The 15979-nt window shown below is 48.8% G+C and overlaps 1 protein-coding gene across 21 annotated transcripts in view; it reads left to right on the top strand.

The window, feature by feature from the left end:
* CCDC180 (coiled-coil domain containing 180) overlaps positions 1 to 15979 on the top strand; it is an 84000-nt gene that overhangs the window by 54850 nt on the left and 13171 nt on the right. For 13 of the 21 annotated variants that reach the window (XM_063788481.1, XM_063788479.1, XM_063788480.1 and 10 more), the window contains 9 exons: positions 1545 to 1725; positions 2843 to 2989; positions 7011 to 7155; positions 7334 to 7450; positions 10097 to 10195; positions 12486 to 12605; positions 14230 to 14402; positions 14694 to 14749; positions 14861 to 14939. In XM_063788481.1, the coding sequence (XP_063644551.1) occupies positions 1545 to 1725; positions 2843 to 2989; positions 7011 to 7155; positions 7334 to 7450; positions 10097 to 10195; positions 12486 to 12605; positions 14230 to 14402; positions 14694 to 14749; positions 14861 to 14939 (1117 nt within the window). Of the gene's footprint in view, positions 1 to 1544; positions 1726 to 2842; positions 2990 to 7010; positions 7156 to 7333; positions 7451 to 10096; positions 10196 to 12485; positions 12606 to 14229; positions 14403 to 14693; positions 14940 to 15979 lie in introns of all 21 variants that reach the window. The other 8 variants (XM_063788487.1, XM_063788486.1, XM_063788485.1 and 5 more) reach the window with 2 other exon arrangements.

The raw sequence follows: 15979 nt of genomic DNA, 5'->3' as shown, positions 1-15979 counted from the left end.
TTCATTAGCTGCCCCAGTTTGTACCATGCAATGTTTAGCATGTTCTCATCACACCATGGAAGATGTACATGAGGGTTCGCACCTCTGAGGCTTGCAGAAAAAGGTAGTACTCAGAATCCTTCTGTGAGATTTTTTTCTCATTTCCATTTTTTTCTCAAGAGGGTGTTATAGTTGAAAACAAAGAGTGTTGTACTGTTTTAGCTCTTGGAACCCAGATCTGCTCATACACCTGTCAGATACACACCTGCATGGTGGATGTTCTAGAGGCAAGCTCATAGCTCAGGGAGTTGAAGCTCTCAGTTTCAACTCCTGTGACCGTGTGACCCTATACAGGTTACCTGACCTCTCTGACTCCTCTCTCACCTGCAGAAGGGGTTGATAGAAGTGTTAAGGAGGTGGTGATAAACCCTTTTAAAATGGTATAGTAAGGAATCATGAGCACCTTGTACAAGATACAGCCTCCAAAAGTGGTAGCCATTATTTCTACTTTATCATTTATCATACTTAAAAATACATGCATTTCACACCTATGTGGTGGACTCTGTTAATGCGGGGCGGGGGGGCATGTTTTCAGTAGGATCCTTCAATGACCTCTGTTGGTTTTTCACCCAAATTATACTCCAACTCCTTCAAAGCCCTTTAGAGCTATCAGAGAGCCCCATCACTAACCCATGCAAACTCCTATTCCTGGAGCAGGGAAAGAGTTGTGCAAGTTGACAACTGGCCTTGAATCCCAGCGTTTGTGGGCTCAGGCAACTTGTGTGGCATTTGGAACCTCATTGTTCTCATCTGGAAAATGTGTGTGCTAAATGCACTGAGGAATAAAAAGGATTCTATGTGCACTGAGTAAAAGCTCCCTGAAGGCTGGCTCCCTTTCCTTCCCACGGCCCCTGACCCAATACACAGTGTGGAAAACAAGGCCAGAGAAGCAAAGTCCCAGCATCTCACCATTCATTTTTGGCAGAGCTGAGACCACAGCACTTCCACCACTTCAGATGATAGTGGGATCAGATGGGAGGTGGTCGGGGTCGGGGGGGTCTAGGGACTCTCTGCTCATTTAAAGGCCCATGATGGAGCTCTGGAAGCCCAGTCCTTGTTCTTGCCACTCCACCTTGGAAGACAGTTGGAATTCAGGCTCACTGGACATAAGTATCCGCTGATGTTAAGGAGCAAACTCAGACTGCTCAGTGCTGTACTTGCTGTTACCCACCAGACCCTCTCACCTAGATCTCAGCCCTCCCCAACACCCCCTGCCCATCCTGCCTGCTACTCAGCTGCTTCCCAGACTCTCCATCTTCCTGGCTGTGTTCCCTCTGCTCCGGGCAGGGTGTCTCCACAAACAGGAGCTCCCTGCTCATGGCCAGGCCTCCTCTCCAGCCCAAGCCCTGATGAAGGCAACAGGGGCAGGACAAGGGGCCTTGACCTGAATCGTTCCTGTTCTGCAGCTGGCCTGGAAGAGGCAGCAGGCGGGCCTTGTTCCAGGAAAGCAATGTGCTGAGGTGAATCGGGTCCCCGGGGCCCCAGCTCTCTTAATCCTTTTTCAGCCGAGCTTTTGCTTCATCAAGAGCGGTTGGACAGCCACTGTGCTGGGGTGACCGAGACGCTGAAGAAGAAGCGGCTGATGTTCTGCCAGTTCCAAGAAGAGCAAAACGTGAGGAGCAAAAACTTCCGCCTTAAGATCTATGACATGGAGCACATCTTCTTGAATGCCACCAGGAGCCAAAAGTAAGGGGTCCTGGGAGTCTCCACCCCAGCCATGTGGCTCTGGAATCCCAGTTCGGCTGCTGCTTTCAAAGGAGCCCCCCTCCCTGTAGACACAAAAGCAGAAGGCACCTCCAGAGCCTTCTTTTGAGTTAAACTCTTCAAGAGAGTCAAGTCAAACTCTGTGTGGAATATTGCTTGGGAGGGCAGGGAGTGAGCAGCCAGAGAGCAAAGTATATGCACAGGCAGCATGCAAGGGTGCACACCATGTGCTATGAAATATCAGTGGTGGGGAAGACCACTTCCCCTCAGGAAAAATCAGGGAGGGCTTCCTGCAGGAGGCAGCATTGAAGATGAACTCAGAGGAGCCCTGAATGGAGAAAGATGGGAGAGGGTTGAATTCCACAATCAGTGAAAGAGCACTGGCCCAGCTCAGTGTAGGAGTGTGCTCAGGGCAGAGCAAGGGGCTCCAGAGAGGCCATTTGGGTTATGAGATGGAGGCCTCAGGCAGGTCACAGGGAGGAGACTGGCAAGTGTCTACGCAGCCATCAGGCACATGAGGGACAGCTGTTTCTGGTGGACTTGGTTGTAAAGAGGACACTCGCAGGGCACTCTTTTGGGGTATCATGGGTGCAGGAGCCACCTTGCTGGGGGTCAGACACAGCCCATTGGAGCAGAGACAAAGATCCAGTAGGATCTTCTGGGATTCTTTCACCAATTTGATGTGCTCTGATCCAGCACACCCAGAATGTGTCCTGCAGACACTGGAATTTTGAACTTCCTTCTACTGCCGCCTTTGCTACCCAGAGAAGCTGTGCACCTGGGCACTGCTTGTGGAGCCCAAATAGACTCCCAGGTTGTCCTCCTTTCAGGCCCAGGTCACCACCCTCCCCTCTCATGCCCCCCAAACTGGTCACCCATCAGCGTTGTGCCCCCAGGAAGGTCACCTATCACCACCTGCCCCTCCCATGTCCCCAGGATCCTCACCATCACCACCTGTCCCTCCTGTGTCCCCAGGCTGGTCATTATCATGACCGGCCCCTCCCTTGTCCCTCAGGCTGATCACCATCACCACCTGCCCCTCCCTTGTCCCCCAGGGTTGTCCCCCATCACTGTCCTGTTCCTCCTCTGTCTCCCACAGGCTGGTCACTCTCAGCAACACACTGCACCAGGAGTTGCTTAGCTATGTTGATGTCACCCAGGTGTCCCTGCGCAGCTTCCGGCAGTACTTGGAGGAGAGTCTGGGCAAACTCCGCTACTCAAATATTGAGTTCATCAAACACTGCAGGTGGGAGCCAGTGTCCAGGGCCTCTTCAGGCCACCTGAGTTTCTCTATTGGGATGTGGTCTTGTTTCCCCCTTAATTTTTAGTTTTGACAAAATAAACGTAACATCAAACTTAACATCTTAACCATTTTTAGGTGCACAGATCAGTGGCATTAAGGATATCCTGGTTGTTGTGCTACCATCACCACCACTGGTCACCGGAACTTTTTCATCTTCCCAAACTGAAACTCTGTACCATTAAACAAGAACTCCCCATTCCTCCTTCCCCATGGCCCCTGGCAACCACCATCCTCCTTTCAGTTTCTATGAATTTGAAACCTCTAGGTACTTCATATAAGTGGAATCATATATTTGTCCTTTTCTTGTCTGGCTCATTTCATTTAGCATAATATCTTCAAGGTTCATCCATGTATCATGTATCATGTGTCACAAAATCATTCCTTTTTAAGGCTGAATAATGTTCCATTGTGTGTATATATCACATTTTGTTTACCCATTCATCTTTGATGGGCATTTGGGTTGTTTCCATCTTTTGGCTATTGTGAATAATGGTGGTAGGAACATTGGTGTACAAATACCTGTTCAAGGTCCTGGTTTTAGTTATTTTGGGTATTTCCTAGAAGTGGAATTGCTGGATTAAATGGTAATTCTATGTTTAACTTTGAGAGGAACCATCATACTGTTTCCACAGCAGCTGCGCCATGTTCATTCTCACCAGCAATGCACAAGGGTTCCAGTTTCTCTACATTATCACCAACGCTTGTACTTTCTGGTGTTTTTTGTTTTTTATAATAGACCTGTTAATGGGCGTGAGGTGTTTCTATGTTGTGGTTTTGATTTGCATTTCCCTGACGATTAATGCTGTTAACCTTTCCATGTGTTTTTTGGCCATTCTTTCCCCTTATTTTTACCCCTGCAATCTTAATCCTGGATGAAAGTAATCCTAGATTTAGTCTTTGACATTTTTGAAAGGCTATATTTATTTTTTAAGGCTTATGCTATTTTAAAAATCACAAATCTTTTGATCATTAGAGCATAATCAAACACAGATTGTATATAAAGTACAAAGTGGAAGCCCTCCAAAAATATATTTTCTATGTGCCTGTACTTATGTATACATGAGCAAAAAAATGTTAGTTTTGTACAGAAATGGAATCCTAGTATACATGCTGACCCACAGCCCCCCACTACCAGCATCACCAAATCATGGTGATGTAGGGAGTAAAGGAACCTCCTTTCCACCCCTGAAGTTTCAACAATTTGAGCCAATAAAACAAGGCCAGGCACAGTGGTTCATGCCTGTAATCCCAGCATTTTGGGATTCTGAGGCGGGCGGATCACCTGAGGTCAGGAGTTCGAGAGTAGCCTTGCCAACATGGAGAAACCCCGTCTCTACTAAAAATACAAAAATTAGCTGGGCATGGTGGCAGATGCCTGTAATCCCAGGTACTTGGGAGGCTGAGGAAGGAGAATTGCTTGAACCTGGGAGGCGGAGGTTGCCGTGAGCTGAGATCACACCACTGCACTCCAGCCTGGGAGACAGAGTGAGATTCCATCTCAAAACAACAACAACAACAACAAACAATAAAGACGATAAACAGATCAACGGGAAACCAATTTATTAACATGCAAGTGTGTAGGTGTCACACAAAGTTTGAAACTCAAACAAAGACCAGGTGGTTGAAGCTTAAATAGCCTCTTCATAAGAGAGTGAGAAATGGGAGATGTAGGACATTTTAGAGGAAGGGTAAATGATGTTTAGGGGAGATTAATGGACCCAAAGAACAGACAATAGCCTGGGACCAATTCTGTCTGGGCTCTGGGTGTGGTGTCAACTCCAGTCTTCCTTCCTACAACTATGCATCAGTTTCTCCTGGTTGATGAGATATCTGGGGAAGGGATTCACAACAGTTGAATATCTTCTGGAGGATCCAGCCTTTAGGTAGACAGGTGAACTTTAGAGAAAGCTCTTCCCTGCATTTGCTGCTCCCCAGGTACTCTCAGTTTGAAGTTCAAAGCAGCACATTTTTGGTTTCATTTTCTGAGCCCCAAGAGTGGGCACCTTCCATGTCAGTATCTGCAAAGCTTGCATTTGTTTTAAATATTATTAAGATTTTTCTGATTATAAAAATAGAATTTTTAAAGAAAATTTGGAAAGTAGCAAAAACTAGAACTATAATTTGACATGTTAATCATCTCTACCTTGCTTATCTCTGCATGTCTTGTATATTTTAGCTTCATTCTAGCTAATTTCTTTATATTATTCTTCCTAGTCACTGATTCACTCTGTAACTGTGTTGAACCTTCTGCAAATCTATTCATTGAGTTTTCAATTTTAATTATTATAGTTTCCATTTGTAGATATATACATATACGTATGTATATATATATACACACATATACACATATATATATATATACACACACATATATACGCATATATATATTTGAGACAGAGTCTTGCTCTCTCACCCAGGCTGGAATGCAGTGGCACTGTCTCCACTTACTGCAACCTCCACCTCCTGGGTTCGAGCGATTGTCCTGCCTCAGCATCCCGAGTAGCTGGGACTAGAGGCATGTGCCACGATGCCCAGCTAATTTTTGTATTTTTAGTAGAGACACGGTTTCACCATAGTGGCCAGGCTGGTCTTGAACTCCTGACCTCAAGTGATCCACCCGCCTCGGCCTCCCAAAGTGCTGGGATTACAGGTGTGAGCCACTACTCTCTGCCCATTTATAATTATATTTGATACTTTTTCAAAACTGCCTGCTCCTTGTTCATATTTTGAAGCTTACTTTTTATTCCTTTAAACATCTTAAGCCTAGTTATTTTATAGTCTATATCTGATATTTCTAATATCTAATGGTTTTTGGGAGGTCTGTTTCTGTTCTCTATTGTTTTACTGTTTCTCATGCATGGTATCTTGTATCTTGATTCCTTATCAATTTTTAAAACTACGAGTCACTCATTTTCCTTGGGACTTTATGGGTGGCATTCTTTGAGGCCTGGACTGGACATTGCATTCCTTCAGAGAGAATCCTTATTTGTTTCTGCTGGGTAACCAGGGAGCACTACCTACCCAGGACCAATTAGAATTCTCTGCTTGAGGTTTTTTGGGTCACTCCAGAGAACATGAATTCATTTTGTAAATGTATGTGAAGTCTAGTTTGTGTGATGAATTTTCAGGGGACAGAGATCTTCTTTCCTCTTTGCCCTTGGATCTAGACAGGCAAGAGTCCTGGTATCTGGTGGGGTTCGTTTCTTCCTCAGTCTTACAATGCAAATGTTGTCCTCTGGATCCAGCTCTAGGCTATCCCTTCACCTGTGCAGTCATCAAGACTGAACCTCCAAGTCTCTGGTGCAAGCAAAGTCTTGGCTTCTGGTGCTGCCCACATTCCAAGCTCCTCTTCTAGTTTCACTTCATCTGGAATTCTTTTTTTTTTTTTTTTTTTTTTGAGGTAGAATCTTACTCTGTCAGCCAGGCTGGAGTGCAGTGGCGCAATCTCGGCTCACTGCAACCTCTCCCTCCTAGGCTTAAGAAATCCTTCCATCTCAGCCTCCCAAGTAGCTGGAATCACAGGCACATGCCACCACACCTGGCTAATTTTTTTTACTTTTTTAGAGACAGGGTCATGCTGCCCAGGCTAATCTTGAACTCCTGGCCTCAAGTGATTTTCCTGCCTCAGCCTCCCAAACTTCTGGGATTACAGACATGAGCCACTGTGCCTGGCAAGTTCATGTGGAATTCTTACCTTTATACAGTTCCAAGAAAGCTATTTTTATTTCGAATTTTGTTTCAGTTGGGTCTGTTAGAGTCTCCAACCTGATGAACTGACAAAAATGGAAATTCTGCACTATTTATGAATCCTACTCCTGTCCTTAAGCTATCTGTGTTCATTTTCCCACATCTTGAACTCTAACCGGAAGCCTAGATTAAAAGTGTGTGTCAGCCACAGTATTTGGGATAGATGAGAACGCTTAGGTCTGATCTGTGGCTTTTATTTCTCTTTGATTATTTTCAGATTGTTTTCAGAGGGAGGCAACTTTTCTCCTAAAGAAATCAATTCACTGTGTTCCCGACTGGAGAAGGAAGCTGCCCGGATAGAGTTGGTTGAAAGTGTCATCATGCTCAACATGGAGAAGATGGAGAACGAGTACCTGGACCAGGTAGGGCCCCCAGCCAGGCCCCAGGCCAACCGGTTCCACAGTATCCCTTGCTCAACTCCCTCTGAAGGGAGGGCCAAGCCCTCCATCCAACCATTCACTGGGCCTGTCCCCCTCCTCCTTCAGAGTCCAAAAGGTCCAAATTAAGCCCCTGTCCTTTACCCTTTATCTCTCTGTACAGGCCAATGATGTCATCAACAAGTTTGAAAGCAAATTGCATAACCTGTCTGTGGACCTTATTTTCATAGAGAAAATCCAGCGGTTGCTGACGAATCTGCAAGTGAAAATCAAGTGCCAGGTAGGATAGATTCATTCTTCATCAAGGATCTTTATCACACACACCTGCACACCAGGCACTGTCCCCGGTGCTGGGAGGCCATTGTGGTCTCGGTGCTGGGAGGCCATTGTGGTCTCTGTCCCGTGTGTGGGACTTGCTCTCCAGCCAGGAAGACAGACACAATCTTTTTTTTCTTTCTTTTTTTTTTTTTTCAGACAGGGTCTTGCTTTGTCACTCAGGCTGGAGTGCAGTGGCGTGAACATAGCTCACTGTAGCCTCAACTTCCTGGGCTCAAGAGATCCTCCAACCTCAGTCCCACAAGTAGCTGGGACTATAGGCACACGCCACTATGCCCAGCCAATTTTTTCTATTTTTTGTAGAGATGGGGTCTCCCTATGTTGCCCAGGCTGATCTTGAATTCCTGGGCTCAAGCGATCCTCCTGCCTCAACCTCCCAAAGTGCTGGGATTACAGACATGAGCCACTGCGCCTGGCCAAAAATAAAATCTTAATAACTGCTAGTGTTTACTAGTTATTGAGCACCATGCATCCTGCTAAGCAACTTATTTTGATTAGCTGTGTTAGTCCTCACAAGAACTATAGGAGGCAAGTACTGTTTTTATCTCCATTTTAGAGATAAACTGAGGCAGTATTTTAGTGACTTAGGTAGGAACACAGAGCTCTTAAAGGGTAAAGTCAAAATGTGAACCCAGGTCTGACCGACACCAGAGCTTATGGCCTTAACCACAAACAGGCCATCTGTGCAACAGAAGGAGAAGGTGTCTGCGTGGGGATTGAGGGGCCAGAGGACTTAACCTGGGCTAAGAAAGTGGGGATTCCAGAGGCTTGAGGGAGAAGTAGGAACCAGCCAGGTAGGCAGTGGGGAGTGAAGCATTCTGGAGAGATGATGGAGAAAATCCAGGGGGCTGGAGCCCAGGACTGCAAGAGTGTGAGGGAGAGTGGGGAGCTCTGTGGTTGGAGAGCACCAGTGGGCAGACAGTGGGGGCCTGGGAAGGGTTCGGGTGGGGCTGTGTGCTCAGGGCTGCACTTCGAGGGTGGGGGTCCTGGCTGCTGACCACAGAAAGGCTGGAGGTGGGTAGGAGTGAGGCAGAAGTGCGAGGCTGATGGGGAGAGAATCATGGCCTGGGCACAATGTCAGCAGGGACACATTCTGATTCCAGAGCTGAGTGGAAGTGGGATGGGAGGGACTTGGGGTACACTGGAAATGAAGGGCCTGGGTTATCTGCATAGGTCAATGCCCATTCAGGGAACAATGTTTGAGGACCCACTAGGACTAGGACAAGCCGAGGTGAGGACAGACTTGTCTTTTGGGAGTGGCAAGTGCAGTTCGATAAAAGAAGTGTTTGCTGGCATCTCACGCTCTGAGATAGGGACTCCAGACCCAGCTTCCTGCCCGTTTCACCCCAGGAAGCACTTAATTCATCCATCTGTGAAATGGGAATCATAAAAGCAATTCCTAATATTATGGCACCAATAAAGGAGCTGATATGTGCTAAACTCATGACATAGTCCCTGGAGCATAGTGAATCCTCAGTAAAGGCAGGCTCTGGTGGAGGCCCCAGATGAACCTCTCAGGACTGGCTTCCAGTCATTCCAGAAGGAGCAGGAGGCAGCTCCAGGGAGCAGAGCCCATGGCTGCAGGGCATGTCACCACACTCTTGTTTGAGGAGTATATTCCTAAAGGGCCTCCAGCTGGTGCTGGCACTGATTCTTTTTTCTGAGCTAATATCTGGGGACTGTTCACAGTGTACAGGGGTTGCATTTCAAAATAACTTAACACCTGTGATAAACAAAATACATTTCCATCATGGACAATACTGGGAATATAGAACAAATACAAAACAGAGAATAAACCATAATTCTGCCACATAGCATAACCCCTGTTTAAGATTTCAATTTATTTTTTGAGTTTTTTTCCTATACATGAAAAGATGGGGATATGCCAAAATTGGCTGTTTGCTATTTATACCAGTTTTATAAGCTGTATAATCTTTAAATATTCTGCAAAGACACTATTTTGATGGCTTCTCTGTCATGGATGTGTTGACATTTTTACTTAAGCATTCCTTTCTGGAGGAACATTTGGTGAATTTTGCTTCTTGTTATGAAAGGTGATGCTGTGAGAAGTGCACTTGCCAGGACAGTCTGACTGCATCCTTCGGACGCCTCCTGGAAGCCACAGTCCTGGGTCAGAGCATGACCTTTCTATGGCTCTCTAAGCTTTCCAGGGAGTTTTTACAGCCTTGGCTCTGCACTGCTGGAGCAGAGCCTGTGCACTTGCCAGGACAATCTGACTGCATCCTTAGGGTGCCTCGTGGAAGCCACAGTCCTGGGTCAGAGCATGACCTTTCTATGGCTCTCGAAGCTTTCCAGGGAGTCTTTACAGCCTTGGCCCTGCTAAAGCAGAGCCTGTCCTCCCAACTCCCTCACCACACTCTGGGGTGCCAATTTTGCTTGAACCTTACTTACTTGAGAGGGGAAAAAAATCTTTTTAATTTGTATCAATGTCTGGTAAAACTGCATATTTTTCCCTGATTTCATTTTTTTCAGTGCTTAATCAGTTTCTCAGATGGTATGTTTCACAGAATGTTTCCCAGATCACAATATGTATTCTAGAAACAAAATCTCGGAACCTCTGGTTTTCTAGGTGGCAAAATCCAATTCGCAAACAAATGGATTAAATTTCTCTCTGCAACAGCTTCAGAACAAGATAAAAACTTGTCAAGAGTCCAGGGGAGAGAAAACCGTAAGTGTTCAATAGATTCTGCATGTGAATAATAAAGATATGTCCTGCTAAAGTCATAAATGTGAAATAAATTTACATGTGTGTATAGGATTTCTCCAGCACAAGGTTGGCGGGGTGGGGGGACATCTCTGAGCCTTCCTACTTAACCCCTGTTTCATGGAATGAAGAAAGGAACAAAAGAGAAAGCAGCCACTGTTCTCCACCTCCAACCCCTCCCAGGCAAGCATGGAGCAGCGTCTAGTGATGGGGGAGGCCTGAGTCTGGCTTCCTCTGACCTCACTCCCTTGGGATGTCACCAGGTGTCCCTTGCTGTAAGGAGAACTCAGTCCTAGATGCATGACAGAAGCAGGGCCCTGCCCCCTGAACAACCACTTTTTGTTTGACTTTCCACTTGCTTTTTTTTTTTTTTTTTTTTGAGACGAAGTCTCACTCTGTCACCCAGGCTGGAGTGCAGTGGCACAATCTCAGCTCACTGCAACCTCTGCCTCCGGGTTCAAGTGATTATACTGCCTCAGCATCCCGAGTAGCTGGGACTACAGGCACCTGCCACCATGCCCGGCTAATTTTTGTATTTTTAGTAGAGACAGGGTTTCACCATGTTAGCCAGGCTGGTCTCAAAACTCCTGACCTCAAGTGACCCGCCCGCATCAGCTTCCCAAAGTGCTGGGATTACAGGTGTGAGCCATCGCATTCGGCCTCACTTGCTTCTTTTGATCGTAGCACAGAAACTGGTTTTCTCTGTTTAAAGTATGAAAAGTCAGAATTGGAACAGTTTGTGGAGAGCGTGGTTCCAAGCGTTCGCCTGGCCCTGATCCTCAGAGCAGGTCTCTGGATGTCTATGTGCTGCTTTTTCTGCCATGAGTGCACGACTCTGTCCCCCAGTGAATGACAGCACACCCTTCAATGATGGGGGACATCGGGAGTTCTCTTCCTGGATCTACGGGTTCAACTCTGGGCAAATGACTTAAACTTGTTCAACTCAGTCTCCCCTGGCCTGTCGCCCAGGCCACACCAGGGAACCATTCCTCAACAGTCCAGCCAGGTGCTCCCAGAACCAGACACCCCAGCCTGAAGGTTCTGGAGTGGGAAGCTTTCTCCTCACCGTTCTCTGTCTTTTCTCTACCATTTCAGTGACTCTGAGTTGCAGTTCTATTATTAGCACTGAGAGGATGTTTATTTTTCTGTCTTTATTGCTTTTTCTTATATAGTTTATTGCATGACTCTTGAAAAAAGCGTAAACACCCACAAAGCATAGTTTGCAGAATAAATGTCCCTCTCACTATTCTCATTTTGCACAGAGGCACTGTAAACCCTGTTATGTATATGCATGCACTTGTTTCTACACATCCACTGAGATTACTTGCCCTGCAGTGCAGATGTGCAGAGGAAGGGTGGCTCCTATATTTTGCCTGTGACTTGCCTGATCTCCCTTATGAGCCCCCTAATGAGGAGCAGGGGGAAGATGAGGTTAATCAGCTGTAACTCTTCAACAGGCTCTTTAAGGCAGCTCTACCTCTCCAGAACAGAAACGTCCAGTCTCTCACATCCTCGCCTCCCAACCCCTGCTCTGTCCTCTCCTGTTGGGGTGTTGGGTGGGTGCCAGGGGCTTGCCCAGCCTCCCAGTCAGGTGAGGAGCATGTGAGCATGGGTGTGCGGGCATTCCTGTGTTGACAGAGGAGGCTGGCTGGACAGTCTGCAGAGCGGTGATTAGGGGACAAGAGTGATGCCTTGAATGTGTGGCGAGAGGGAAGATCCTCACCGTCGCATTCCTGCACACCTGTGGGGTGCTGCTCCGAGAGGGTGCGTGTTAGACATTGCCATGGAGGTGGCCAGATCACTCTCCTACACACTCCTACACTACACACTCTCCTACAAGGGTGGCAGGTGGCACACCCTTGCCACCTGCGTCAAATGTTTCCTTCTAAACATAGAATGTGAGAGCCAGAGGAGATCCTAGGGAATATTTCGTGTCCCCATCTTACAGATGGGGAGAACAAGTTGAGCAAGTTTAAGTTATTTGCTCAGAGTTGAACCTGTAGATCCAGGAAGAGAACTCCTGATGTTCCCATCAGTGAAGGGTGCGTTGTCCTTCACTGTGAAGTGAAGGCTGCGTAGCAGAGCCAGCCCAGCCTTCCCCACTCCCCAAGGGACTTCCCTGCATGTGAGGAGCCTCCATTAAGCCAAGAGGCATCCTCATCAGCCCAGCCCCTGTTCCCGCACTTCCCACAGAATCTACCCACCCTCCTGCAGTCTGCTTCCTTGGGGCTTTCTTCCTCCCTTTTCTCACCAGACAGTGACCACAGAAGAACTCCTCAGCTTCGTCCAAACTTGGAAAGAAAAACTGAGCCAGAGGATTCAGTACCTTAACTGCAGCCTGGACGGGGTGTCCATGACTGAACTGGTCTTTACCGTAAGGAATGGGATAGGGTGGCAGGAAAGGGTGGGTGAGCTGTTGTCTGGGCTCCCAGGAGACCTGCAGGGCTCAGTAGAGCCAAAGGGAAGAGGGGACTCCCAGGCCTCCGCGGGACATCAGGCTTACTGAGATGCTGTGGAAAGATCACAAGCTGTGAAGTCAGAGCTGGATTCTAATCCCCAGTGGGCCACTTCCTTGCATTGGTCTCAGAGGAGACCCCTCAGCTCCTGGCACTACCTCACCTGCTCCATCAGGACCCTCACTCACCCTATCCACGGAATCTCAAGCCAGTCCCACCTCTCAGCCTCTTCCTTCCCACCTGCACCCAGGGGCAGCCCTGGCTTCTCCCCATGGCACCCCCAACACCTCATCCAGACCCCTGCCTCTTGCCCACCTGATGCCCACATCCTCTCACATCTCCCATGGTCCGTTCCCCGAACATGGCCAGAAGAGGCTGGTCTGACCATGTCACTTCCCTACCCTCGGGGCAAAGTCCAAACACTTTCACTGGACACACAGCAGCCTCCGCGGCTTGTCCTCCATGCCTCTTCATCCCTCTCACTCCGCCTAAGATGTCACTCCCCACCAAGCCTCCTCTCACCTCCTGGTCTGGGTCGGGGTCTCCCGGCCCATAGCACCTCCCACTTCCCCACACAGTGGGGTCTCCATTTCGGTTGCTGTCTGCCCTGAGACTGCAAGCCTCTATGGGCAGAGCCTGCATCACCCCCACCCCTGCCCACACCTCACATTGGGCTGAGATGCTCAGCCAACTTCCAGGGAAGGGCCTGACAGCCAATGTCTGCAGAGTAGAGCACTGCTAGGCCCTGCTCTCACCACCAAGCCTTGACCAACCTTCCTTCCATGGGGAGGCCCTTCCCACCATGCAGCCAGCACTAGGCATCCATCTACCTCTGGTGGGGTGTCCAGTAGCATGGGGCTCCAAGGGTCTAGCGTGAAGGTATTGAGTGACTAGGAGACTTTGAGTGAAGGTCTCCCAGGACTTCACTCAAGGGACTGACAGGCCATTGCTAAGATGAGACTCAGAATGAAACAGAGAACAGCCTAGGTGCTCACCATGGGCGCCAATTCCACACTTTCTCTAGGAGCCTGCTCAAGGGGAGCTGGCCACTCACTCAGCCTGGCATTCACTCCTCCATCCATTTGGTCAAAAACATTGACCGGGCACATCTGCAGGTCTAACTTCAGTCTCACAGAAGATACTGGAACTTTTCTTTCACAGCACTGGTCCCAGTTTTGGAGAAGCATTTATTGGTATAAGTGCAAGTTAAATGTCTGTCTTTTCTGACTAAACCACAAGCTCTGAGACAGGAGGGATCATATATGGCCTCCTGGCCCCTGTGTTCCTAGAACATGGGCAGAGACTTGTGAAGAGCAGGCACCCGGGAAAATTTCTAAAGGCATGAATAAACGGATGAATGAATGAATGGCTCTGTAAGGGAGATCACTTTACAGAGGAGAAAATAGTGGCTCAATGAGGTCAGCTAGCTTGCCTGCAGCCACTCCACTGAGGCAGGGTGGGAGGGAACATGAATTCGGCCTGCTGCCTCGCTGGCACCTGGGCTGGTCCTTACACCCTCAGGCCCTTCTCTCTGGCCTGCAGAACACCATCCTGAAGGACCAGGAGGAAGACAGTGACATCCTGACATCTTCAGAAGCCCTTGAAGAGGAGGCCAAGCTGGACGTGGTCACCCCTGAGTCCTTCACCCAGCTGAGCCGCGTGGGGAAGCCCCTGATTGAGGACCCAGCTGTGGATGTGATCAGGAAGCTCCTGCAGTGAGTGGCCCCAGGGTGCACCTAAGGCTCTGCCACCCCTGGCCCTGGACCTTCAGGGACCAGCTTTGGGGCCCCACACACTGGGGTTCCCACGTGAGTCCACCCCTGAGAGCCTGTGACCTCAGGCAAAGGGCTTCCCCACCCAGAGCCCCAGTTTCTCATCTGAAATGGGGCTCGTGACAGGACTGACTGACGTGGCGCTGAGGACTAACTGGGATGCTGCTCAGAGCCTGGCCTGAGCTACCCCCATGGTCACCGGAGAAGAGCTCACACCCTTTCCTTTGGTTTCAGACTTCCCAACACAAAATGGCCAACCCACCATTGTGACAAAGATCCGTCCCAGACAGGTAGAGGCGCATGGGCCTGTGGGTCTCGGGGCAGCAGTGAGGTGGGGGCTGGTGGTGCTGTGTGCTCACCTCCTGTCCTCTGCTCTTGTCCTGGGCCCTCGTCACCCAAAGGCTTCAAGCGACATCGGTGCCGGCCAGAAAACTCTGGGAAGAAGGCTGTACCCAGTGCCAGTGCTACCTCTGCAGGCAGGTAGGACACAAAGCAGCCAGAATCGCCCCTTCCCAGTCCATCCCCCAACACAAAGGCAGGAGACGACCTATGGCTTTCCCAGGCTTTTCCTCAGAAGGCACCACAATGCTCATGGCTCTGGGACTCCACGGGGCGCAGTGAGGGGTAAGCGCCATCCTTAGTTTGCTGGTTGTCCATGGTGCTGATGGATCTCAGCCATGCCACCTTCCACACACGGTCATGGTTAGAAAGACAGGGCAGATGACTTTCCTGGAGAGACATCACAGAGCCACAGAAAGAGTTCTGGGCCTTGGCACCCTGCCCACCAAGCCTCAGTGGGGTTGTTAGACTCAAAGTTTACTCCACATGCATATTTTATGGAAGGTGCATATCAGAAGCCCCATGGCTGAGTAGACTCGCTAGCTCTTTGTGTCAGCCTGGTTGACATGGGTTTGTTCCTGGTTTTGAGAAGGCAAGGGGAATCCCTGCTTTGCCTTTCCCTCCAGAATGTCTTTTTGAGCATGCGTGCTGTGTGCAATGGGGAAAGAAACAAAGACCAGCCACATGAGAAGAGCAAAGGCTATTGACCCAGAGCTGACCACAGCAGGGAGTCAGTCACCATCCAGGGTGTTTCAGCAGAGCTCCCAGGGCAGGCAGAGGAGTGGGAAGCATTGCCCTCCTCTCCAGCTGTGCGCTGATTGGGGGCTACTGTCATGAGGAAGCTGGAAGTTGCCCACTGAAAGCAGGGCATCCCACGTGATTGGTTACGGGACATGTTTGGCTTTCTCTGGTTGGTCCAAAGTTGGAAATGAGGACAAAAATTAGGGAAGCTGTCATTTATTAATTAAGTCCTGGCCATTTGGGACCTACTGTTATAGGTGATATTGTGTAGCTTCCTGGACTGTCCCCAAAGATGACAATCTCACTTCCTGCAAATCTGACTTAGAGCAGGCTGACTTCCTGGGTGGCTTCTTGTAGATAAGGTGGGGGTGGCCTTCTGGGTAGGTTGCTGCACATCATGGGGCAGAGCTCTATTTTTTATATGATCCAGCCATGACCTG

This window comes from Pan troglodytes, chromosome 11, assembly GCF_028858775.2.
Source record: "Pan troglodytes isolate AG18354 chromosome 11, NHGRI_mPanTro3-v2.0_pri, whole genome shotgun sequence".
NCBI lineage: Eukaryota > Metazoa > Chordata > Mammalia > Primates > Hominidae > Pan > Pan troglodytes.
This window is presented reverse-complemented; position numbering and strand designations above follow the sequence as displayed.